Raw genomic sequence first — 27,437 nt, forward strand, 5'->3', positions numbered from 1 at the left:
GCCAGGATCCCTCCTTTCCTGCCACTGCTCAGAGCAGTAGCAGGAGAACAAAAATAAATAAGTCCCTGTCATTGGAGCTGCAACATCTATGACAGGAAAAACCCTGAAGGGACATTGGGCAGCTTTAGGAATTGCCTGGAACTCTATGGTAGTGTTTCTGGCCACTCCCAGAGCTGCCTGACTTTATTTCTGGGTTTCCCTGGAAGGGGCATCACAGTGTGTACAATGCCACGCCCCTCCTCCAAGTCTCTGGCCCTAAAACTCCTGCCGTTGCTGCGCACAGCCGGGCAATCCGAGGGCAGCAGCTGCAAGGTGAACCCAGGCGGTCAGGCCAATCCTGCTGCTGCCTCCTTCCCTTCCCTTTAAAAAAACCTGCGAAGCCCACGGGGGTGTCGCCTCTCAGCGGACAGTACGGCTTCCTGTGTGTAAAAAAGAATGTTTAGGGTGTCCGCTGGTTCTGCTCCCCCACCCCCCTACTCTTCCAAACCCAAAATACCTCAAAACTCCAGGAGGTAACTTTTCATTTCCCCCAGAATTCTGGGAGTGCTTGTTTTTTTGTTTGTGTGTTCAAATATCCCTGAGGTGAGTTGAAGTGGCTGGTTTCTAGTATGTTTCCAGCTCAGCTATATCCCCTTAATCATTATTCCCCCCAATCATAGAGTTACAGCACAATTTCAAACTGAACATAACATTTATCACAGAGACACATTAGAAAATGTGTCATGTCACACAAAAATACAGAATCTTGGGATTTATGTAAAAATAACCAAGATCTAATCACGACACTTGCACACTGGCAAAACAGCTTTCACTCTATACCTCTAACATATGTAAGATGTTTGTCCTACCTGTGACACTTTGGTGTAAAGTCCTTGTCCCAGTTCAGCTCCACCACAAAGCACCAACACTGACCCGTCTAAATAGATGTTGACCAGAGCTGCAGCCTGCAGAGAAATGGACTTTTATTTATTTATTTATTTTTTATAAAAATTTTATTGGATTAGAATATATAATCATTCAATACAAACATTCCCCCTTTGTAAATATCTACTTCTAACCCCCTCCCTTTCCTCCCCCCTTTTGTTTGACTTCCAACAGTTTTCCAACCCTTTGTCTATCTTATTACTTACTTATTACCTCATATAATCTATTAAACATACATTTAGACTCTCTTCTAAGCTTGTTATTTTTTTATAACACAGTTACCTTTAACCCCTCCTTTACTAAATCCTATATTCTAAATAACACATTGCTAGCATGTATTACTAATCTTTATATTATCAGTATAACATTGTATCCATTTTCTATTCCCTTACGGGCAGCCCAATCCTAAGAAGGGCACGGAAAGTGAACAGGAACCGAACTAAGGCTTGCGAGGGCGCATCTAGCCCGTACGCCCGCGTAAGTGGCCTTCCGCTCGCGCTGGGACGCGGCGCTGGCCCGCCGGCGGGCCAGCACCGGTGCAAGCCACAGGCGCCCGGGCGGCGGCGCAGAAGTGGCGTAGAGCCCTACGCCGACGCAGGGGGGGGCGGGGAGCAAGGCGGGGTCGGAGTTAGTCCGCTCCCTAAGCTCCTCCAGAAGCGGGAACGCCCACAGCGGCGCAAAAAAGCTACGCCACAGAAAAAGAAGGCGTAGCCCATAGGCGTCCATGGAACGGCGAAAAATCAGCCCCCTCTCTGAGCGCCTCGCCCCGCCCCTATGGCCCGAAGGAGCATAGGATGAGAACTATCCCGGGGACCAATCAGCGTGCACGCCCGGCATGGACGAGCCCCCCTCTCTGCACCCAATCACCTGCGACCGCGCCCTACAAAACATCCGGCCAGCGCCGCCCAAACCCCCAGGTAAGTGAGCACTCGGCCGGAGGCTCTGCCCGTCTGCTGAGTGGCATTGCCCCTTTGAAAACCGAAACGGGCTGAGGGCATTCACATTGGCAGGCGCAGAATGCACTCAGGGGACTTTGCGAAAAACTGGGGGAACTTCGCATAAAGGGGAAGAGGTGCCTAACTGCCTAACTCTCTTTCTACCGTGATAGAAAGAATGACTCCACAGCTAACTGATGCATGCTAGTTGCTTCTAACTAAGCACAAACAAACTAACCCTTCCGTGGCAGAAGGGAATGACACTTTGCAAATTAACCGCATGCTCTCCCGTTTCCTTGCAGGTGCCCTGACTCTTGCGCTCCCACCTGGTGATGACCGACAGAGCGCTGACAGGTAAGGAGGAGGTGGGGGGGGCATTCCGCAGATTAGTGCAAACCGCCCATTCACCTGAACCCACCCGCTCACTTGCCGCTTTGGGTGAGGCCCAGCAGGGGTGGGGGGCAACCATGCCCGCCCCTGGCTGCCTCAGAGGCAGGCGCCTCGAAAACCACATGTGGCCAGGTGTTTGTTGTGACCAGCTCATTCTCTCCCTTAAAGGTAAAGGCTTGCCAAGGCCGAGTGCATCCTCACCAGACCGTCATGCATCAGCTGCTGCCCTCGACCATGTGCAACCCCCCCCCCCGGATGGCGGAGTGTGGGGCTTGCCTTGCCAGTGGAACGAGGCAAAGCCCACACGTGTCTTTTTCCCCCACAGGCACGTCCAGGGCATGGCTGCTCCCCCGCGCCCCGCCCTCCCCAAACATCTCTGACGGACGGTTGGCTGCAGCCCAGGAAGCACCGTCGCGCCGCGGCCTGCAGCCCAGCCCCGCCCCTCCGAGCGGGAAGGAGGGCTGTGTGGAATGCTCCGGCTCCCTCGCCAGCCTAAACGCAAGCCCGCTCTTTCCAGTGCAATAAAACGAGATGTACAACAACTGTTTTCTGTGTCTGTGAGTCTGACTTCGTCCTCCGCCCCTCCCCCAACACTCCCATCACATCTCCCCACCTGCACATTGCCACAAATGTATCCGACACACCCCGTCTTGCCTCCCCGCCCCCTCCCTCCCTCCTCCTCCCCCCCTCCTCCTCTGTATTTGACCAGTGTCTGTACCACCCATCTGCCGAAGAGAACTTGATTCTCAGAAGCCTATGCCACAATAAAATTGGATAGTTTTAAAGGTGCTATGGGACCCTTTTTGAATTCGCTACCACAGGCTAACACGGCTAACCCCCCTGCATCTATGGCCAGGTAGAGGGTTGGGGCGGGGCATGTGAGCGGGGAGGGGGATCAATCCCCGGTGGGGAGAATAGCTGGCACCCGATAAGCAAGGGAGAGGGTGGTGCGAGCTGCCGCTGCAAGGGAGCGGGAGATGGCAGGGGAAACGGTCTGCTCGCTGGAATCCTAGCCCCCACCAATGGAGAATCCAGGGTGGTGGCAGGCGGATGCCATATCCCGGGCAGGAGGTCTCGCGCGCCTGGGGAGGGTTGCCCCCATCGCAGCCGCAGCCCCAGCAACACAGTCCCATGAGCGGCCGCCTCCCAGAGTGGGTCCAGCCCCTCGGGCGTCTGCAGCAGCCCCATTGGTCATTCCACCCCAGGGCGTCCTGCCTCGCATCCAATCCCGTGGAGCAGTTGCCAGCCTCCCACGCCAACAGGCCATGGTTGTTGGGAGGGGTGGGGTGTGTCCGAGGCTGCGCGTGGCTCCGCCCTGGCTCGGCGCCGTCTCCTGCGTTCAGCAATTGTGGCCACTCGCGTTGCCCTGCCGGGGGGGGGGGAACCACTCCGAGGCTGCCAGCCCCGCCAATCCTGCAGGGAAGGCTGCTGGCCCCGCCCACAGGGGCAGTGGAAGAGCGCATCAGCTGCGCAAAGTGGCTAAAATGCGGGAGCCCGAGGCCTCCCAGCTGGCTGCCACAGCATGCCCCTTCCCCGGCCGGGCCATGCAGGCTGGGTGGCCACCCCAGGCCCAGGAGGGCCCCCCGATGGCAGGTTGCGTGACTGCCCCAGCTCAGGGCGGCATGCCAGGCAGGGCAGGTGCGTTAGGGCAATATGGAAGACATGCCAGAGCGGCCCCTGGCCAGTCCTTGTGCATCCTAAGCCCCCCCCCCCCCTGGAAGGGATGCGCTGTCACCGCGGGCCTGGTCATGCGCTCATGGTGCCAGGGCAGGATATGGCTGGCAGTTCACCAAAGTATCGCAGGCAGACACGGGTCCATGTGTAGATGAGCTTGATTCCCAGTCCCACGGCGCAACGTACAGCCAGGCCCAAGGGTTCACGTCCCGCAAGGATGCACTTGAGCAGCACAGCATCCCCGCAAGGGAAGAGGGCCCTGGGGCCATAGGAAGCCAACCACCACGGCCCCCTCCCCTCCAACCCACAGGTCTGAGACGGGGGGGGGCCTGTGCTGAACCTATCCATGAACTATGCAGCTGCCAGACAGAAGATAGGGAATTGTTACATCTCAGACCCTCCAAGGTCATGCCGGCGGGCGGTGTAGTTCGGTGGGCAGCACAGAAACACTATACCCACAGCGGTCCCGGCTGCATGGAGGGCGACGGGTGGCGGGAGCAGTGGGCGGCCAGGCTCGGGGCCCAGCTCATTGCCAAGGCTGCCGGGAATGACCTCCTGGCAGATGAGGGTGCGATGACTGCGCGGCCAGTTTACCTGGAGGAGCTCTTCCCTGGCCGTGCGGAGGAGGCCCACCTCATACGAGCGTGGCTAGACACGGCGCTGTGCGAGGTGGAGCATGACCTCCTGGAAGAGGAGGTGGCTGCGGGCCCTGCGCGCAGTAAGTCAGGGTCCTCGGCGCCATCCAGGGAGCCTCCTCCGCTGCCACAGAGGGCAGGCCATAAGGGCCCGGAGGCGTCCCAGCCACTTCCGTCGAGGCGCAGGTTGCAGGTGCTTGCAGCAGATGCCGGGCTGCCACCAACGGGTGCCCCCCCTCCCTCTCTCCCCCCTCTGCAGGGACCATCAATGACAGGTGGATGGCTGCCATGGACCGGGTTCACGGGGCACTCCAGCAGGCGCGGGCAGCGGCACCATGTGAGTCTCGCCAACAGGAGGGGCACGGGCATGTGGGGTGGGGCGGCCTGCGGCCGCGACAACAACCCCAGAGCCCACAGGGGCCCTGACGCTCCCATCCCCCACCTCTTGCCCCCACAGCGGCGCCCGCCCGGAGCCCCTCGCCAGATGAGGAGGAACTTGGGAGGGGCTTCACCGCCTGGTCTCCACCCCGCTACCCGCCACCCGCTGAAGACCCAGAGGGTGACCCAGTGGAGGGGCCTGGCAGGAAGCGGCCGAAGCTGGAGCCCGTCCCCGCAGACGGCCGGGCAGCTGCCGATATGCCATCCCAGGCACAGGCATCTTGGACCCCAGCCGGGCCCCTGCTCTGTAACGGGGATGCCGTGGCGGGGCCGCTGGCCTCCCCCTGCTCCGACGCGCTACCTAGCCCTCACCCTCCTGGCTGCTGAGGCCGGGGTTCTGGGTTGGCAAGCTGCTCTCTGGGCGCCTGATGCGGCCCTGGAATCGATTGGGAATAAAGCCAAGTTCATTAACCGCTTTTCCCGTGCAGCCCGTCCATGGGGGGCGGTGGCTGCTGGCCGGGGCGGCTTTCCCATGCTCTCTACATGCAGGGGTTGAGGGAGCGGGGACTCGGAGGGGCCGCCTGGGACACCATAGGGGCGTAAAGGGCGAGTGTTTGGCCGGCCGAGGCCCCCATGGCCAGGCATGGCCCTCAGCGCGCAGCATGCCACAGGTGCTCCGCGACCCTGTCTCGCACAGCTCGGTCATGCTCCTGGGGCTCTGCAGGGGCGTCAGGAGAAAGGCGACCGGCGGGCGGCAGCCAGGGGTCCTCGCCTGGGCCCTCTGTGGCTGGCAAGTGGAGCTGTGGCAACGAGGTCCGTGAAGATCCCCTGGTGGTCACAGGCTGCCTGGACGTTGATACTGTAGAACCGGTGCCGATTCCTGTAGACCTGCGGCTCCTCTCTGGGAGCGCATATGGCCACATGCGTGCAGTCGACTGCTCCAATCACATTGGGGAAGCCTGCAAAGGAGGAGAAGCCAGCCCGGATGGGTGCCAACTCTGCCTCCGAGGTGGGAAAGTGGATGTGCTCGCGGATCCGACCAACTAGGGCGTCCAGGAAGGCATGCAGGCAGCGGCTGGCGGATGACTGGGAGACCTCCAAGGCCTCAGCCATGACTCCCTGGAAGGAGCCGGTCGCAAGGTAGCGGAGGGACAGCAGGACCCTCTGGAGGACGGGGATGCCCCGGGGAGCCGCAGCTTGCCCCTGAAGGGCGGGCGCGAGCTCCTCGCACAGAGCCTGTATGGCTGCCCTGTCCAGGCGGAAGCGGTCCAGGCAAGTCATGTCGCCCAGGAGCAGGGATGGCACCCTGGCCTGGAACCGGCGGCGGCGTCTGAGGCGGCGCCGCCTGAGGGCCGCTCGGACAAACACGGCTGGCAGGAGGTGGCTGGTCCGGATGGCTGGGAGCCGCGGCGGCAGTGGCGGGCACCAGGCGGGGATGATCAAGGTCCTGCCTGGAAGGAACGCAGGTTGAGTTTCAGCACCCTGAACCCCCCCCCCCCACGCACAGCAGCAGGCCTACCGGTCTCAGCGGCCCGTTGCAAGTGGTGCTCAGGAGCAGGTCCTCTGTCCGCTGCATGGGCCGTCCCAGCCACCCTTCCCGGTCCTGCACCCCCTGTGCCCTCCTCCATCTTGCCGAGGGGATGGGTGAGCACATGACTAGGTGGCTGGTTCCCACCACTTATCTCGGGGACCGGACATTCCAGCGGGCACTACCCCCATGTCTGCTGAGAGCACTAGTGGCGGCGGAAGCCAGCGCCAGGCAAACTGGACAGAGGCCGAGAGAGTGCTGCTTTTTGGGCTCGTGGTGGAGAATGCGGAGGTCGCCCTGAGCACGCACAGGGGCGCCTCGTCCCGGTCTCGACGACGGGCATTCTGGCAGATGGCAGCTGACAGGGTCTCGGCTGTGGGCAACGCGCCCCGCACTGCTCACTCGGCAATGAAGCGCTGGAATGATTCTTTCGGGCCCGCGCGCAAACGAGTGCGCCTCCTCATGTCTCAGGGGGTTCCTTATGAGCGGGCCCTTGACGAGGGGCTCCCAGGCCCAGAGGCGGTCATGCGAGCGGTCATCCCGGAGGCGGTGGTGGGCGGCCTGGGCGTTGAGGTCCTGCCCGGTTAGTATTTGTGGATTCAGGGAGGCGAGGGGGGGGACGTATGGATCGTGGCACATGTGTGACAGGGCCTCTCCCGTGAGTAGGCACGGCCCCTGAGGGTCCAGACCCAAGCCAGGCGGAGGCAGAGGCAGCGGAGTCTGTGCCCCCCCTGGCAGAGAGCGGGGCCCAGGAACAGGCAGCCCTTCCACCGCCACAGCAAGCCCCTGCTGCCAGCGACGAGGAGCCTCAACCGGGCCCGTCGGGGGGCATGGATCCGGAGCACGGTATGTATCTGTGGCCCTGCTGCTGGTGGGGCCAGGGACCGGCTCGGCCGCCGGCCTCGGCCACACATCCAAGGCCACTCATGGCGCCGACCGGTCTCAAGACGAGGGGCTGCGGCCGCAGTTGGAATGGGTGTGCTTGGCCCGGCTCGGTGGCCTGTGGCAGCCCATGTTGGGCCGCTGCTCTTCCCTCCCTGGGGCCTCTTCCCACCCATGTCTCGCTCCAGCAGGGACCATGCGCCTGGAGATAGGCGGGGAGGTGATTGCCCAGCTGCGCGAGTTGCCACCCTCCCGGAGGACCTCTGCTGCCGGAGCGGCTCTCCTGCAGTCGCTCGGCTTCCCTGTGTCGGTGGAGGGTGAAGGTGGCCCTGGGACTCCGCCGGTTCAGGACACCTCATCGACAGAGCCGCTCGAGGAGCTGTCCCAGCCTGCAGCACCATCCCCTCCAGCCCCCCCGCCCCCGGGTGCCATGGGCCGTGTGCGGGAAGGACCTGGCTCCGCCTCTGAGGGGGAGGGGCCCATGGAGGGGATCCTTCCAGGCGCACGGGCTCGCGGCCCCCGCCCTGCCCAGCGGCTTCCCCCGACACTAGCCGCAATGTGGGCGGCGATCGAGAGGGAGCGGCTAGAGGTGCACGCTGCATGGGAGGAGGCGAACAACCGCGGCCGGGAGTTCATGGCTGCGGTACTGGAAGTGGGGGAAGGGGTCCGTGCCTCTCAAGTCCGTGCCGAAGCCCTGCTCGGGCGGCTCGTCGCCATCCTCGACCCTCCGGCCCCACCCGCTGCAGCAGCTCCACCCGCCCCAGAGGCACCCCTCCCTCGGGCCCAGTTGCGTGCGAGAGGCCGGGCCCGTGGACGGCCAAGGGGGTCCGGCCGCCGGCCTCGCCGGTGACCGCCGCTGCCGCCTTGGGGGTGGGGTGGGGTGTTTTGCTGCACAGGCGGCTCTCCTACACGCCTCCCCTTCCTCACGTCTGCTGGGGGAGGTGGGATGATATAATAATAAAGGCTGATTTCTGTGCAATGGGTGTCTGTGTTCTTTGCCTTGGGATGGGGACGAGGGGGCAGGCCCGCTGTGTCTGCCTCTTGGTGGCGGCCTCAGGCCAGCCCTCCCCTTCGGCGCCACTGGGGGGCTGTCCCCTGCTGCCAGAGACTGGCTGCTGCCCTGGATTCCTCATGGCAGGGCGCCTGCCAGTCCCATGCCAACTTTTCTGGACGCGGCCGCCAGGGACTTGGTGCTACATTGGGCAAACGGGGGAAAGGCTTCTCAGACTACGCCCACCCCTCTCCTTCCCGACTGCGAGCCCCGCCCGACACACGAGCCGAGGCAGTCTGCCAGCATGGGCGCGGTTTGCCTGCTGCTCTGGGGCCTGGCCGGGATCGCGTGCTGCCCATAGGCTGCGCCTTTCCTGGCCCCTCCCCCTGACGCTTGTCAGGAACAGCGCCCTTTGGCTGCGCCTGGCGGCGGCCGTGGATCAGACCCGCCCACAACACTTTCTGGTTCTCCAAAATTGCATCTCTGCGCCGCTGCGGGCGCCGCTGCGGCCACACTTTGCTGGCACAGGATCCGGCCCGGCGGCGCCGCCACACCACCAGTGCAGCCGCGTCGGCGTTGGGGCCGGCCATAGGATTGCGCTGTTAATCTCTTTATTCTCCCCCATATAAGTTAATCAATTTAACTTATATTCTGTATATTTCTTTAAACATTTCTTATTCTCAATCAGTTTTAATTATATGAAATATCTGTTATACTAAAAGCTTAACTATATTAAAAATACCTGGCTAGCATGCTCATATATATTCATAATATATATTCATAATAATACATCTATTATTTAATATTGTGAATAATAAAACAAGATTTTCATCTTAACCCTAATAATAGCTTAGAATTTAATAATTAAATCCCCCTTTCCCGGTAAAGCCGCTTCTCTCTTCTTTTATGGAGTCTCAGTAATTCTCGAACTGCCACAATTTCCCTTCCACATCCCATTTTTTCTCCAAATATTGCTTCAGTTTCCCCCAATCCATATTAAACTGTCCTGGATCAAGGTCTCTCAGCTTCCTTGTCATTTTGTCCATCTCAGCCATGTACAGCAATTTGTAAATCCAATCTTCAATAGTTGGTACTTCTTGCAATTTCCACTTCTGCGCGTATAGAAGTCTAGCCGCTGTTGTCATATAGAATAACAATGTTCTATGTTGTGCTGGAATATCTTCCATTCCCAAGTTCAGTAGCAGCAATTCTGGGTTTCTATTAACTTGAAACTGTAAAATTTCGTTAATCACTTCTATTATTCCTCCCCAGTATTGCTTAGCTACCTTGCAAGTCCACCACATATGATACAAAGATCCTTCATGCTTTTTACATTTCCAGCATTTATTTGACATATTAGTATTTCCTAACGCAATTTTCTTTGGTGTCAGGTACCAACGATATATCATTTTATAAACGTTCTCTTTAATATTTGTACATGTCATGATCTTCAAAGTCGTTTTCCACAGGTATTCCCACGTCTCCATTGTTATTTCTTTATGAAAATTTATCGCCCACTTCACCATTTGAACTTTAACTGTCTCATCTTCTGTATACCATTTTAAAAGTACTTTATAGATCTTTGAAATTTCTTTTTTACCCTCTTGAAGGATTACCTCTTCTAATTCTGAATTCTCCATTCTTAGTCCTCCTTTCATACAGTCCGAATTATAGAGATCTCTTATCTGTCTATATTGAAACCATCCATAACTTGAGGACAACTCCTCTTCCATCTTTATTCTCAATATAGAGGATTCCAATAACGTTATCTCCTTATATGTTAAACACTGTTGTTCATTTTCGACAGTTCTTGGATCTATTACCTCGAACGGAACCACCCACAGGGGAATTCCGTCCTTCAGGTAATTTTTATACTTCTTCCAGACAGTAAAAAGGCTTCTCCGAATATAATGGTGTAAGAACATAGAGTCAGCTTTTACTTTATCATACCACAGGTATGCATGCCATCCGAATATTTTTTTGTATCCCTCCAGAGCCAATAGCTTGCAATCCTTCAACATCATCCACTCTTTTATCCAAGTCAGGCAGATTGCTTCATAATATAGTCTTAAATTGGGCAACTGCATTCCACCTCTCTCTTTAGCATCCTGTAATACTTTCATTTTCACTCGAGGCTTCTTGTCTGCCCACACAAAGTCCGATATTTTCCTTTGCCATTTTTCAAATTGTTTAGAGTCATGGATAATTGGAATTGTTTGTAGCAGGAACATAACTCTCGGCAATACATTCATCTTTACTGCTGCAATTCTTCCCAACCACGACAAATTCAGCCTATTCCATTTAATCAAATCTTGCTCTATTTGAGTCCACAGTTTCTCATAGTTATTCTTGAATAGGTCTATATTCTTCGCAGTCAGTTCGACTCCCAAATATTTTACCTTATTCGTTACTTCACAATCTGTTATTTCCTCTAGTTCCTGCTGTTTCTGTTTAGTCATATTCTTACATAGTATCTTTGACTTCTTTTTGTTTACATAAAATCCAGCCAAATCTCCAAATTCCCTAATTTTCTCCATTACTTTTGGCATATTCTCAATAGGATCATCCACAATTAACATTATATCGTCTGCAAATGCTCTGATCTTGTAAGAAAACTCTCTTATTTTTATTCCTCGGATTGCATCATCCTCTCGAATTTGAATCATCAATATTTCCAAAACTAAAATAAACAACAATGGAGACAGCGGGCAACCCTGTCTAGTACCTTTACCTATTGTCAATTTCTTAGTCACGTCTTCATTCACCACAATTGCTGCACTCTGGTCTCTATAGATTTCTTTCACTGCACGAATGAACTTTTCTCCCATTTGCAGCTTCTCCATTGTGGCAAACATAAAGTCCCAGTTCAAATTATCAAATGCTTTCTCAGCGTCCACGAAGAAGAAACCAACTTCTCTATCACAACGTTTGTCATAATATTCAATAGCATTTATAACTGTCCTTAAGTTGTCCTTAATTTGTCTGTTTGGCAGAAATCCAGCTTGCTCCTCTGCAATGAATTCAGACATCCATCCCTTTATTCTCTCAGCCAAAATCTTCGCAAAGATTTTGTAGTCATTATTCAGCAACGAAATTGGTCTATAGTTTTTGACACTAGTCAAGTCTCGTCCCTCTTTAGGAATCGGTGATATATTAGCTTCGCTCCAAGTAACTGGAGTCCTTTGATCTTGCATAACTCCATTGATCACCTCTTTCAGAAAAGGCGCCAGTTCGTTTGCCAGTACTTTATATAAAATTTAGCTGTGAGTCCATCCGGACCTGGCGCCTTTCCTAATTTGGTCGACCGTATTGCCTCTTTTATTTCTTCTTCCGTCACTTCTCTATTCAATTTATCTCTCCATCCTTCAGAAATTGTAGGGAGCTTCATCTTTCCCAAATAACTCATTATTAAATCTTTATTAACTTCTTTTTTTTGGTACACCTTTGCGTAAAATTTAAAAAAGGCTCTACTAATGGCTGTCTGTTCCAAATGTATTTTGTTCTCCTCGCAAATTTTGTTTATGGTTCTTTTCTCCTTTCTTTTTTTTAATTACCATGCCAGATGTTTCCCAGGTTTATTTGCACCCTCAAACGACTTTTGGTTCATTCTCTTAAGATTCCATTCCATTTCTTTATTATTCATTGCCGTCAACTGTTCTTGAAGGATTTTAATATCCTGGTATAACTTCTTTTCCCCTGGTCTCTTCTTTAATTGAGTCTCTTTGGCTTTTATTTTTTCCATAATCTCCAATCTCTTCTCCTCTCTTTTCTTCCTAGCTCTAGCATTTAAATCCATTAGTATGCCTCTAGTCACTTCCTTATAAGTGTCCCATACCTTATTTGTTGGTACTTCGTTGTTCATGTTGTATTGTATAAAATACTTAGTCCCTCTTCGCAACAATTCAATATTTGCCTCTTCTTGCAATATATCTTTGTTTACTCTCCAACCTCTTTTTTTTATTCTTTTCCCAAACCTCCACATGATTGGATTATGATCTGAGCCTACCATAGGCATTATTTCCACGTCCTTAGTTCAAAGCACTAGGTCTTTGGAGGCCCAGATCATATCAATTCGTGACAAAGTGGAGTGTCTTGCAGAATAAAATGTAAATTGTCTACTTTTAGGATTCTGTCTCCTCCATACATCTTCCAAAGTTTCTTGTTCTTTTATTGCAAAAAAAGACTTTGGTAATAGTCCTCTTTTCTTTTGTGCAGTAGCAGATTTCTTGTCTTCATCCAAGTTAGTAACGCCATTGAAGTCTCCATCTAAGATAATCTGGTCATAGGATAGTCCATCTAGTTGTTTACTCAAGTCATCAAAAAAACTCTCTTTTGCTCCATTAGGTGCATATATTCCAATCACCAACAGTTTCTTTAAATTCCATATAATTTCCACTGCTAGATACCTAGCTTCGACATCACACATCACTAATTTTGGCTGCAATTCCTCTTTTATATACAACACCACCCCTTTTTTCTTCTTTTTTGAAGCAGCCACGAATTCACTTCCCAATTTTGCAAATTTTAAATATTTTACATCCTGCTTTTTAATATGAGTTTCTTGCAAACAAACAATGTCACATTTTTGTTTTAATAGCCAATGGAAAATATTTTTTCTCTTACTAGGCGAATTAAGTCCATTTACATTCCACGATAAAATTTTACACTCCATATTCATGATCTTGCTGTTGGTAAGTCCTTTTCATTGTCCCTAATAAACTTTTCCATCTCCAGTTCAGATCTGATGCGCTTTTTGACACCACCAAATTCAAAGGACACTCCCTCAGGCATTTCCCATCTGTATCTTATTTTCATATCCTTCAGAATCTGGACTAGATTTTTATATTTTTTCCGGTCTAGCAGCACCGATCTGGGCAATTCCTTCATAATGATAACAGTCTTGCCGTCGACTTCTAATGGATCCTGAAACTGTTTACTCACAATCAATTCTCTTGTGTTTCTGGTCATAAACTGCACAATTACATCTCTTGGCAATTTCCTCTGGGTAGCAAATCTTGAGTTTATTCTGTAAACCACATCTAGGATAGCCGCAACTTCCCCCTCCTCTTTCCCCAGGTATTCAGCCAACACTTCTATAATCTGTTCTTGGGCAGTCTTTCCTTCAGTTTCCTGCAAGCCACGAAACCTTAACTGCTTCTCCATGTGTTTACTTTCCGCAACTGCCATTCTACCTCTCATCGCCCTCATCTCAGTTCGTTGTGTGTCTGCTAGAGTTTCCACCGTGTTTTCTACTACATTAACTCTTTGCTGTGTGGCTTGCAAGTCATTTTGTATCTTTTCCATACCTTTCGTCACTTCCGCCAATTCTTTTCTAAGTGTCTCTTTAAACTCTTTCGCCATCTCTGGTATCATGTCTTTAAGCTCCTTAATTCCTTCTGAAACTTTTTTATCTAAACTTTCAATTGCCGCCTGCCACTCCTTTTTCGACATCGTGGGGCTAGCTTTGCCTCGCTCCCATGTGTCCGCCCTTTTCCTCAACTCCGTGGCGTTTTACTTTTTATACTTTTGCTTTTAAAAGTCCCAAAATCACTTTGTTTCTTGAAAAAGACCGATTACAGAGTCCAAAATGTCGGGCGTCTTTTCTCTATGGTTCCTCTATGATTATTCCCCCTTTATTTGTAATCCAAGATGGCCTACTTCCTGTTCCGCTGAAGCCGCAACCCTTCCCCTTTCCAAAATGGCGTTCTTCTACTTCCTGTAACGTGGAGACGGCCGCTTCTCTCCAGCTTCTCTATCGTTGTGACGTACTTCCTGTTCCTCAGCCACACACAGCAGTTCTCGCGATGTTAAAACTTTCTCACAGTCCACTATCTCTTTGTCACCGCAGGTATGTAAAACAATAATCAAATTTCTTTAATAACTTCGTTATGCTTAGTCCTTCTTTTAAAATTTTTCTTGCCGGGATTTTCCTTCCTTGTATTCAGTCTGTCGCAGTTTTAAAATTGACTTTAATACTTTGTTTGTTAAGTTAATCTGTCCAGTTTCAAGAGATAGTGATCTTTACCTTCTTAGTTGATTTCTTGGGTTGTAGTCACTGTTCCAATCTTCCATTCACATCAGTTCCCTTTGCCCCTGTTTGAAGCTTGGGCATGTAGGTCTTATGCCAACCGAATTGGCTCCGGAGCTACTGCAGAGATCTTGGCAAAACCTGTCTTTGGGTGGGACCTCAAGGGACGGGAGAGAGTCCGTTGCGCAGGACCCCCCTCACCCGAGATCAATGCGCCCTGAGGCTCTTGAGCATACTAAGCCTGATCTCCGCCTGAGAGCAGTTGGCTGCAGGCGATTTCGGCCCCTCCAGCCCTCAAAAAAGCAGTCCGGACAGCTCAGCTTTAAGAGCTGCATTAGACCTCCATGAATCCCAAACTGGAAGTCGAGAAATGGACTTTTATTAATAACCGTCATACTAGCAGGGTTGCCAGATCCCGCGGGCTCCCAACCTGGGGTGTCTTGGGGGGCACACTTGGGGGCACTCACCATGCTTTGTGTGCACGTTCTCTGGCCCCTTTGTTGTTGCACCAGGAATGACGTCACTCTCGGTGTGACAACGAAGAGCCAGGTAAGAGTTGGTGGGGGGCATTGCCTGGGAGCAGGGGATTCCCCACCCATACTTGGGGATTGGAAACCCTACATACTAGTGCTTAATAATTTGATGTACAAAAACATACCGGGGGTAAAACTACACAAAAGGGGCAGAACAACTGCTGTGTTGGTAGCAGGGAAGAGACCAAGTGGTAACCCCCACATTTTACAGTTGCAAGGTCCTGCGTCCAGCCTCTAGTTCAAAAGGATTTCAGGTAGGCTTGCCACCCCTCCCCTGCCCAGGGCACAGATTTCCCTGCCCCCATTTGCCCCCCCAGCCCCACTCACCTGGTTGGCTAGTGGGGAAGCACATGGTGGGGGAACCTTCTGCACATGCTCCCCCTCCACAGAAGAATCCTCCTATGCGCTGCATGAAAATCACTTCGGAGGCAGTTTTCACATTCAGTGGGCACTCACTGTGGCTCCTTCCTTTGTCCTATGGGAAAACGAGCACGGCAGGGGAAGGAGGACTCATTTTCCAGTGAGACAAAGGAAGGAGCCATGGTGTGCGGGCACTGAATGTGAAAACTGCCTCCCAAGGGGGGATTTTCATGCAGCACACAGGGGGATTCTTCTGTGGAGGGGGGGCATGGAAGTGCGCATATGGGAGGTAAGTACCCCACTGCCCCAGCACTCCTGCTTGGGCCCTTGGGACCACTGGGAACCCAAATTTCAGGGAGCAGGGCCAAGAAATAACTGCTTGAAACACTGGAAGGCTTTGTCACTTAGGACTGACAGCACTAGGCTAGACGAGCAAGCTTTGGGTCAAGTAGTGCCTTAAAGACACATTAGATTTCCAGGCTAGGAGCCTTCGAGAGTCAGAGCTTCAGTCCTCAGATTTGTCAGGCTAGATGAGACAACTGAGACTCTAACTGCAGGGTATGGTTGCCCAGCAGGGTATGGTTGCCCTTACTGAGCATTGGCAGACTTATAGCAGACTTGTGGTGTCCACATAGGTGAAGCCGGAGAAAAGGGCCAAGAGGTCCCCTACAGCCACTGCTGCTGCTAAAAATGGAGTGGGAGGGAAGCCGGGAGCCTCTCCTCCCCTTGGCTGCTCTCTGGAGCCCAATGGAGCAAAACAGCACCTTTAAGGCAAGTAAACCCACTTCATGTGAGTCTTCAAGTGTGACAGTGGATTAGGTTGGGCACCCATGTCTCGACTTGTGTCACATGCAATGTCTCGCTTAGCTGCAAGTCAGCCAGCAAGATTCATAATTTCAGGAGCAGCCATTTTCAGTTAAAGGAGAGATGAGGACAGTTTTTCCCCCAAGGAAAAACTGAAATAAGAAAACTAGTTCTTTGGCTGCAAGATTCTGCCTTGTTCTCCCCCAGCCCTGACATAACTTCTTGTAAATAAATAAATCCTAGTTAAGTACAGAGCTGACAAAGACTATTTGTGAAGTTCAGAGAACACAAAATTCTTCCTCATCCTTGTAGTCAGGACGTTGCCCCAGAAGAGAGGTCCTCAGTCAGGAAGCAGACTTTGAGATCCCCTCTCCATGGACTTCTTGAGCCTCATGATGTCTGAGCAGCGGGAGAGACTCCATATTTAACAACAACAGCAGCAGCAGCAGCACTTATATACCGCTCTTCTAGACAGATTAGTGCCTCACCCAGAGCAGTGAACAAGTTAGTATTATTATTATCCCCACAATGCAGCTGGGGAGCTGGGCTGAGAGAAGTGGCTGACCCAAGGCCACCTGCTGAGCTCATGGCAGTAGTGGGAGTCGAACCAGTAGAGTGCTGATTTGCAGCCAAACCACTTAACCACTCTGCTACAGCCAGGAAATGAAGATCAGGCTCCATGCAATTAAGGTGCCAATGCACAAGAGAGAAGCCAAGATTCTGTGAGAGAACAATGGATCTATTCTGTGGAAACAGACAATGGGTCTATTCTGTGGGTTTCTCCTCTCAGGAGTCTGCCTTACAATACAGACTTCTCTGTCTCCAGCCAAACATTGACCCATCTCCTGCCCATTGTTAGTAGATATGACCCATACCTCCCAGGTTCCTTCCCTCCTCTCCAATTCATTATCTAGGCCCGGGCTGGCATCCGCACATGGCAAGGTGGGGCAGCTGCCACGGGGGACCCCACAGCTGCTGACCCCCCGTGAAGCACTTTGAAACCCTCCTGCTATCCCATTACAGAACCTCTACACATAACCAAAACCAAAAACAGTAACATATATTCTGACATCACAAATACTATTAATTTTTCTTTGTGGAGAAGTTATTTCTCCACAGTGAACACTAGGATTGCCAACCTCCAGGTGGTGGATGGAGATCTCCCGAAATTACAACCGATTTCCAGGGCATAGAGATCACTTTCCTTGGACTAAATGGCTGCTTTGGGGGTGGGGGTGAACTCTACGGCATTATACCCTGCTGAGGTTCCTCCTCTCTCCAAACCCCGCCCTCTCCAGGCTCCACCCCCAACATCTCCAGGTATTTCCCAACCTGATTGGCAGTCCATTGTGTCAGCCAAGGAGTCATCATTCCTGAAATGATCTGCCAAGACACTTTTCAAAAGTCTCCACAGGGTTTGTAAAGCTTTATTGAAAGAGTTTCGTGTCATGATCTTACGATGGTCATCTTATGATGTCATTGTCAGGAATAAATCACCACAAAAGCATAGATACACAAATCATTCCCAGGGTAGTATTTCTCTCTCTCCCCCCCACCCCCTTTTCTGCTGGGAACGATCTGCAGAAGGGGGGATAAGGCCTCCAAGGCCCCGTAGGCACCTTTCCCAGCGCTAGGAACAGCCTAGTGAAAACTGTCAGGTCATGGGAGAAAAGCTGCAGGACATAATCGTGACACTGGAACCTCCATCCCCCCACCCCCACCCCCACCCCCCTGCATGGGGATGGCAGGTGCCAGCATCCTGAGGTCTCTCTCATTCTGTGGGCAACTTCAAAGGGCAAAAAACCAAAGCACCAAATACACTCTTAATCAGGTAACTGTGCAGATTAAGGGTGTGCACTTTTAAAAAATCTATATTAATTGTAAAGAGTCCAGTAGCACCTTTCAGACTAATCAACTTTAGTGTAGCATAAGCTTTCGAGAACTACAGTTCCCTTCGTCAGATGCATCTCATATTAAGTGTGAGTCTGGATTTCAGGACGGACCGTTTATCCTGATTTTTCTTGATGTCCCAATACCTTTCTGGGATTTCATCCTCCCCACGCACCCCCGACCCAAAATACAACTTAGTACAACGCAAGTCATACTGGAGCCCTATTGCTCCTCTTCTTTGCTTTCTGAAAGAGCAGGTCCCTGCAGATTGAAAGGCGTACCTGGTGGTAAACTGTGGCATTGAATCCAACTGAAAACAACATGGGAATGATCGCAATCCCTTTCTTCTTCCAGTAGTTTTGCTTGTTATATTCTTCTATTGCTTTTCTCCTGTTGTAATAATCAGACCTTTCCAAGCACTCTTTCCAACACACAACCAGATTCCTGGGATCAACCTCCTCTTTGAAGGGAGTGAGAGTGACGGTTTTGAACATGTTCATCTCCCGGACCTTCACAAGGAGACATGCAAGAGATTGCTATTTGTGCCAAGTCCTTGCAAACCACCTTGGAAAACATTTCCCCTTGAGCTGCCTTTTCTTTCCCCAGATTACTTACTTATTATATTAGTGCACCACATTATGTCCATCATGGCCCTCAGAGGCCAGGGAAGAAAGCTAAAGCCCCTCCTCCACTACTACCAGGGCCCTAAACCGAATCCGACCCTGTGGCTCTTGCTGCTCTGTGGCTGCAGAAAGGGTGAGCCGGATCTGCAGGATGTACTGTGTAGTTTGGCCCTAAGAGTGCTCCGTATGACTGTGTGCCGTGAGATCGGACTACATACTTTGGTTTTACCACCAGGGGGTGCATGTGAATGATTTTTTAAAAATGGAAGATTACAATTCATAAAAACGGTGTGTGTAACCTCACCCTAAAATGAGGAACAGGAGCTGAGTTTAATCCTACAACCGGTGAAACTGGTCTTCTTTATTTTCTGATGACTGATGTCTGTCATGCCCTTTGGGCACGCAGAGGGCAAAACTACACTTCATGAGAGAAACATTCTAATTTGAAAAAAGTGGATAGGATATTCCCAGGAGAAAGACGGTGCAAGAAAGAGACTATTTGATCTTTCTCTGTCCATAATTTTTCCCTGCAAATGCCGCCCCCCCCCCCCAGGCCATCCTTCAAGCTTCAGTTAGGTTCCAAAATTTCAAAGAAGCCTGGCTGGGAAATGGCGTCAGGGCATGAAAACTGGTGGGCTCAGATTCTCTCCTACAAGCGACCCCAGTATTTGTGAGCTGCAGATGAAGCAGCTACTAAGCATGTCGTTTCATCCTGACTTACACTAGAGTCCCCCAAGATGACTTCTCAAAGTTATCCATTCCTTTATTCACCTTCTCATGAGGCAAGCCAAGCTCGTCTGCCACGGCTGAAACCCACATTTCTGCAGAAAGGGCCGATTGTGGGAAACCGAAGCCTCGAAATGCGGTATTCGATGGCAAATTAGTCCTGCAGGCACGTCCGCGACACCGGAAGTTGGGGATGTCATAAGCATTAAAACTTTTTAGCACCACATACTCTATTAGCTAGTGCATGGGGAAAGATAACAGTTATAATCATAAGTTCTGTGCCTTAGGGCATCTGCAAAGAAGGCTAAAAAAGGCTTGATGGGTTGCAGTTTTGCAGGTCTGGCTGAACAATTTTTCTTTTAGGCTACTCTGCTAAGCAAAGTCTAAACACAGGTCTGTGCTGCAGCCCAAGAAATCCCAGGCCTGGATGATTTCCCTACTGTCAGCTCAGTGGCCATGGGCAATCTGCTGTATGAGGACTGTACTACTGAGATTATTTATTTCTTTATTTAGCTATTTATACTTCAAATGGCTTAGAACATCATTCTGTCCTCCTTCACAACAACCATCCTGCCAGACAGGTTAGGCTCAGAGAACGTGACTGGCCCAAAGTCATCCAGCAAATTTCCATGGCAGAGTGGGGATTCGAACCTGGGTCTCCCAGAGCCTAGTCTAACCACTATATGGCACCAACTGTCAACGTCCCTTACAGAGTTTTGGTAAGGAGTGAATCATAAGAACATGCTCTAAGCGCCTTGAATACATTAACTTTTATAAAATGTAAGCATTAAGGAGTTCCAATCAGGAACATTTAAGCTGAGGGAATCTAAATAAAATTACACTAAACTAAAAGTCCTCAAACTTACATATTCCTTAGACTGACAGAATTTATACTGCTTCTCTTCAATTAAGATCTCGAAGCGGTTCATAACAATTACAATGGTTAAAACAGTACAAAAATATAATATTCAATAAAATCGTAATAAAACAGCATAATACAAACAATTAAAAACATTCTACTCCCAACCTCAGCCTATAAAACCCTGAGAATAACATTAAAATTCTGGGTGGATAAAAATGCACAGCAATTTGCTTTTCCTCACAAAAGAATATTAGATAGCAAAGACACGTCGGAATAATTCTGCCTTAGAGAGTTTCTGAAACATCAACAGGTTCTGCTGTGCACAAGTGCTTTCCAAGCCTTTATTCAAAAGGGAGGGGGCCACAATTGCAACGTCCTTCTTCCTAGTGAAAGAAGGTCGTGACACCCCGGAGCCAGAAATGACTAGCCAACCCTGTGAAGATGAGCAAAGCAGGCGGGGCCAGTGGGGGGGGGCTCATAATGGGAGAGGTGGACCCGAAGGTATGAGGGTCCCAGATCATGAAGGGCTTGAATTGGATCTGGGAGATAATCGGTAACCAGCGTGGCTGCTTCAAAATCAGTGTTCTATGAACTGACCATGGGGACTTGGACAGCAGCCACATTCTGCACCACCTGACGTCTCTGGAGCGTCTTCAAGGGTAGCCCTACATGGAGCAAGTTGCAGTAGTCTAAACAAGAGGCGACCATTACATGGATCAATGTGGAAAGGTTGCAGTCAGATAGATACGGGGAAAGTGGCCAGGCCTAACGAAGATGGGAAAATGCTGTTCTAGCCACCGTGGACACTTGTTTGTCCAGGGAAAGCTTAGAATCAAGCCAAACCTCCAAACTCTTCATGGTGTCTGCAGAAGAAAACTGGGCTCCACTGACTAATAGGAGCGACAAATTCCCCACAGCCAAAGTCCTTCCCAACCACAGGACCTCAGTTCTCAAAGGATTTAATTTCAGCCAGCTACCCCTCGGCCACTCCACTATGGCATCCAGACATTGGACCAAGGAAGAGATATCTGCTTCTGACTGCTTATCAAGTAGAAGGAAGAGTTCGGTGTCATCAGCATAGTGGTGGCATTCGACTGCCAAACTGAGAGATGTTCAATATGTTCTGAAAGGAAGTACCTAAGCCACTAGTGTGATTCTGCTCCAACAAGTAAAAATCAAGACATTCCATCACCCTTATTAGGATCAAACCCAAGTTCAATTCATGTTTTCTGTTTGTGGATTTACTGCTGCTTTGTGAGAAACTTACCATTTCAGAGTCATCTAATGTACACCCTCCATTTACATAGTACAGAAGGTCAACAGCTTTAATTTTTCCATCATTCATGAATCCCACCTAAAAATAAAATACTGTAATCGTAAGAAACATGTAAACTAATCACACTCTGAAATGTCCTGTAGGTTACAAAATAGAGAAACCAGAATTTACAACACTTTAAAAAAGAAATGTGCCTTCACTTATTAAACTGTCTTGTAATTATTTCTATTACTGGTTTTATACACTGAAAAGAGAACAATGCTATTACAACAAAATACATTACTCTATGGAGTTACTTGGGCATATAGTACCACATTTTCACAAGGCCTGTAGGAACTAGGTATTTCCCCCATTATCTAGTTTATTACTTGACTACCAAAATAAAGTTTGAAAAGGAAGAAAAGAAAAACAAAGGTTAATAGTATCTGATTCAAATAAGCCTACCTGTTGAGGATTGTTTAGTAATGAATACAATATTTTACATGTTGGCCTGCAGTAGAACAGCAAGATTTCAGGCCAGTAGCATCTCATAGTAGTTGCACCCTGACTCCCTTCTTTCCAACACCTCCCCACCACCACCTTCTGAATGGGATATGAGAGTGCGGGGTCCATTCGAAGGGAGCTTAACTCTCAAGAACTTATACCCTGGAAAACCTCATTGGTGTTTAAGGTGCTACTGGACTCAAATCTTGTTGCAATATTTTATTGGTCTTTATTTTATAATATGTTGACTGAAATTATGCCAGTGAATGGACAGTTAATGGGTAACATATAATTGTAATATATCTATATCATATTACCAAACGAAAAAGGTGTTATGGCCCTGTGATTTAGTGTGCACTTTACTAGATCCAGTTCCTGGCCTCTCTATCAAAAGGGATCTCAGGAAACAGGCTTGGGGGAGGATTCTGCCTGCGATTCCAGAGAAACGCTGCTATTGAGAGTAGACAGAACCGGGCCAAGCACAGGGTTTCTAAGAGGCGTCTAACGCTGCCACCCTGACCCCTGTCCAGCCCACCATACGTAATATTCTTTTTTCTCTTGTTGACTGAATTATGCAGCATGTAGATTAATTACCAAATAATTTTTTGGGCAAAGAGTAGTGAGAAAAAGACATTTCAATGATACAAACATTACGCCTTCTGTGTCACCTAAGCAGAACATGCCAGAATCAGCATTACTTACTTTATATTTCCCCATAAAAGGGTGTCGGCCTCCATTTATGAACATGTCATCCTCTCGTTCCAAGATAAAACGTACCGGACAGCCAGTTCTAAAAAATAATCAAGCAGCAATGGACTCGTGCTCACTTTAAGATATCATACGAGGACGAGAACGACCAAATTCAAGTTGCAGACTCTACCCCAAAATTACAATGTAGGAAAAAATCTTTCAAAAAATTAAAATACAGGAAATAGAATTGTGGGGACTAACCGTGATTGTTTCAGTTGATTATCAGTGCAATCCTATGCAGAGTTACTCCTGTCAAAGCCTCGTGAAACCAAGAGACGTAGACTGGAGTAACCCTTCATAGGACTGCACTGGATGTGTTTTTTATTACATTGATTTATTAGGGCCATCGGGGATGCTGGGCAGGGGGTGGCGGCAGCCCCTGCTTCCATCTGTGGGCTGACTTCAGGCCCCCGACTCCGGGATTTGCTCACCTGCGTCCTCTTTCTGTCTGAAGCTCCTGCCTGGCTGCGCAGAGCCAGTTGATGGGGTCCCGGCCCTCTCTGGAACAGGTTGTACACATCTGGTGAAGGGGAGGGGGGGTCCTCCTGATCTCTGTCTTGAGCGAGATCTCACTCTTGGGTCCCACCCCCGCTTCAGCACTGGTCTTTCCCCGTATCTACCACTCTGCCCAAGGGACCTCCTTGTTTCAGGCACCTCCCCCACTGAAGCAACCCCATCTCCCACCTGCAGGAGCCACCGACTGGGTGCCGAGGAGCCTCTGCCTCAGACAGCAGAATTAGCGTTAGCTTTTCATTTTATGGATCCCACCCAGGGCCACTCTTCCAATATGGGGAGAAAGGGGTCCATATATGACAATTATGTTGCCGGTAAAGTTCCTAGAGGTCCTAAGAATGCTAAAAGACCATTTCTAATGTGAACAGAGTAGACTGCTCATTGTAGGATTCCACCAGGAAAGGAACAAGAGAATCCCTCCCGAGGTACTTTGTGTCCTCACGACAGGAGACAGGGAGACAAGATTGTGAAGCTGGAACAACTGACCAACTTTCCAGCCGTGAGTTCCTAAGAAACCAAGGCTTTAAAGAGGAGGGCGCACTGGCTCAAAGCACTTTTCTCTAGAGAACACGAAGGCAACGGCGGGAGCTTGAATCTCTGGGGAACCGCCTGGCCTAACCTAGCCAGCCCAATGGCAGCTGGGGAAGGGCCACCAGAGAAGTCAGGGAGAGCCAAAGAGTTAAATCTCCTATGTGTGTGTGGGGTGGGGGCGTGCATGAGTCTAAGGGCAGAGTTTTATCCATCCCATCTCTACTTTCCGGTCCTTATCTGCTTGAACTTGGATCTTCCGAGGACTCTCCCTCGGAGCAGACACCTTCCCCTTTATCAAGAGATGGACTCTGAGCGATCAGCCAGTTCTAAGTCATGATTTAGGAGACATTTATGGGACCTAGAACACCCGACAGGGCTGGGATCCCCAGGAAGACTGGAAACAGTTTATTTTCCCTTCTACTGTTATTGGTGGGTGGAAGGGCAGAGGAGGATGAGAAAAAGCGTCCTAATAACTCTGCTGTAGAGTCTACAACCAGGCTGGGCTGGGTCACGATTCGGCATTTACTGCTAGGCTGTTTTTACTGTGGTGATGCCTGCCACCCTGTCACACCTCCACAAAACCCACTTTTGTTACTTCTGGGACGGCCCCCTTTCCCCATTTGCCATCAGGTGAGCAGAAAACAGATCATAAAAACTGCTTCTGGTCAGGTTTTTCCTTGGGTTGTCCTGTATCTTGAAAAGACTGCCTTATGTATGGAGCTAACTCTTTCTTTCTGGTCACAACTGCTGACTGAAGACATTGGAACGAGGAGGCCGAGTGGCTGCTGCAGAAAGACTCCCCCTGCTCCTCCGCAGACCCTCTTAGGCAGCTCTTTACTCCAGGCGTGATTTTCCGCTCAGCTCCCTCCTGCCAGATCACAGGATTCTTCCTTCTGACGTCTCTTCCTCTTGCTGTCATCTTCCGCTGTTGCTTTCTTGACCAGCAACTGCCGAAGTTTCACTCTTCAAAAACCAGGACTGGTTTGCATTGTGGTTCTTTCCAGTCAGGCTGAACTCGGTCTTATCCTGTCCCACCAGAACCTCCGGCTAATTAAACTGCAATATGTCAGGCCCCCAACTAATCAATTAATTAATGGAAGTTGTTAAGAGAGCAATTCTTAGCAGGTCTACTCAGTGGAGCTTGCTTCCAGGAAAGCGTTCTGAGGATTAAACTATAAATCATCCACTAACTGACCAATCATAAACCTGATCAATTAGAAATTGTATCCTCCTTGTCTCATTTAAATATGAGACTGACTGAAAAACTCAGAGAAAACCTTTCCCTTGCCTCAGCCCCACTGCCTGGCAGCCTGGCCAAATGCTAAATAACCAGGTGGGTTTACTTTCCTCATAGAGGAAAAACTCCTCTCATTTTCCTAATAAACATTACCTTTTTAAAAATAAAAATAAAAATAATATCTATATCCTTGCTATGTAGCTACAGTCTAATAGCACAAACTGGAGGTTCCAAACATAGATCCCTTACTGGTATTTGAAATGGATTAGAATTATGTACACAACTCCTAGACCTAGGGATCTACCAATGGTATTTTTTCTGCTCCATTTCCTCTTGGTGATAAATGAACATTATAACTTGAATGATATATGGTCAAATCCCGATTTAAAAACTGGGAAGAAATCTTTCTTATGGAAAGCTTGGACAGATAAGGGATTTTTTTACAAATCAACTGATAGGTAAGGATGAGGAGCTCTTGTCAGTTTTTTCAACTGAGGTCTAAATATGATTTGCCAGCTTCTTCTCTGAGCCATATTTGGACACCGACAAAGGTCGCAGTTCTGCATATTAGATTAACAATACATTCTACAAATAGTGAGATCTACAATATTTGTATATAAATATTTGAGGTCAGTTAATAAATATGATACACAGAGCCTTAGAGATGAATGGAATAATGATCTGAAGTGTCCAGTTTGGCTAAAGCAATGGGAGAAGGTTAAAGCAATGGGAGAAGGTTAAAGCAATGGGAGAAGGCAACCACCTGTTGCTGCTATGGATCTTAAGTTGAGACTTATGCAGGGGGGGAAACGTGTTTCGCGTATAACGGACACCACGGCGTCTTTTTGCTAAACGTTTCAGCCCCGTGTCTAACGGTTGGTGGTGTAAGCCACAAGATGCATCTCTCAAATATACGCTTTGGACACGTTCAGTCATTCAGCCCTTTTGGGAGGGAATCTTAATTTTGTATTAGAAAACTCATTTATTTTTGAGGATGTTAACGTATTGTTAATCTATTTGTCTTGTCTCTTGGAATCTAACTGATGGTCAACAGCAATGGACCCTTTGTGCCCTTACAGGAAGTTGCTAAAAGACAACTTCCTGTAATTCCCTCCATTGAAGACCTTATAAACTTTGAACAAATTGCGTATAGACAGCAATTGCGTATGGACTTATTTTTATATATTTGCAAACCTTTTCTAGATACTTACATATAGATTTGTCAATAGTGTTTTTCTAGCCAGCACTGTTTTTTTCTTTCTTTTTTCTTTGTTTTGCACTAATAATTTTTTTTTTAAATCCCCCACTTTGCATTATTTCCAGCAGCCATGGAGGGAAGGGCAATTAGGATAGAAACGACAATGCAATGTAGGGATTAACTCTTTCCTCTCCCTGCAACGTTTTCCAGGTGCAATTCACATGGATTTGTGCCCACTCTTGAGAAGGAGAACCAAGGGCAATCCTGGCCAAGCAGACATATCAGCAGGTGCTTGGTGTCAGTCAGACACGTTGATCCCACTGCTGCTGCTGCTGGGAGAAGAAGACAGCAGAGTAGCAAGAGCCGAGCCAGGTCACCATTGTAGGGGCAGCAGAAAAAGAAGAGGGGGAGGAGAAGGGGGAGCTGCCCAACAGCAGTGAGCGCAGCAGGCAGCTATGGCGGTGCTGGCCTCGGCAGCAGTGGCACCACCCTGTTCCTTCTCAACCCAAAGTGAAGTCCCAACACCGTGGGCTGTACCAGGCACACAAGCAGCCCACGCCGAAGCCAGATGAGTGCATTAGAGGGTAAGGCACAACACCAGTCTACAACAACGGCTCATATGCCAGGGAGAGAACTGGCAGCATGTGGCAGGGTCTGGGCATGCCAGGACCCCAGTGGTAGGTGAGAGAACTTAACCAACCTCTGCGGACTGTCCTCTAGGCTAGTTCTAGGACCCTGCCAGTGGCACACATTCCAGTTTTTAAAGCTGCCATAGAGACCAGGAGGGAAAACCAGAAAGCGTTTCTGCCAATTCCTCCTGCTCTTTTGATTTATCTGTGGCGAGAGGGACAGGGTTTCAAAGTTTTCCTGCTGCTTCCAAGTAATGGTCACACATTATGGCAAAACTAGGGCTAGAAGGGCCATGGGGGGTTTGTATGGGAGTGGGCACCTACAATCCTATGGTCCTTTCCTTTCTCCATGCCCTAAATCCAGATTTGGTTGTTCGTCTGAAGAGGCATCAGTCACTTTTTCAGATGACGGACAATGCGCTGCCACTTACTTGTGTGCTGCCACTGCGGCGGCGGCGGCAAAAAAGGGAGGTTTTGTAACTTTCCCTCCAAATGCTCCACCAACTCGTGTTGTGTGGCACCTGATCCTATTGGACGGGACACCCAATGTTGTAGCCACAAGTTGCTGTAAGGAAAGGAGAAAGCAGGCTATTATACACGGGGCTATACTTTATTGCCCGTTTATTCCAGCCCCTTGACTTTAATTTCAATTTTTGG

At 49.7% G+C, this 27,437-nt stretch overlaps 1 protein-coding gene across 1 annotated transcript in view; it reads right to left on the reverse strand.

Annotated features, from left to right (window-relative positions):
* Positions 1-27,437, reverse strand: part of LOC129323628 (aldehyde oxidase 3-like) — a 98,352-nt gene that overhangs the window by 17,330 nt on the left and 53,585 nt on the right. Inside the window, exons 22-27 of the mRNA XM_054970150.1 lie at positions 27,212-27,345; positions 22,625-22,712; positions 21,431-21,517; positions 19,347-19,538; positions 18,234-18,461; positions 849-944 (exon numbers count right to left, since the gene is read on the reverse strand). Of these exons, the coding sequence (XP_054826125.1) occupies positions 849-944; positions 18,234-18,461; positions 19,347-19,538; positions 21,431-21,517; positions 22,625-22,712; positions 27,212-27,345 (825 nt within the window). The remainder of the gene's footprint in view (positions 1-848; positions 945-18,233; positions 18,462-19,346; positions 19,539-21,430; positions 21,518-22,624; positions 22,713-27,211; positions 27,346-27,437) is intronic.

This window comes from Eublepharis macularius, chromosome 2, assembly GCF_028583425.1.
Source record: "Eublepharis macularius isolate TG4126 chromosome 2, MPM_Emac_v1.0, whole genome shotgun sequence".
Taxonomy (NCBI): Eukaryota; Metazoa; Chordata; class Lepidosauria; order Squamata; family Eublepharidae; genus Eublepharis; species Eublepharis macularius.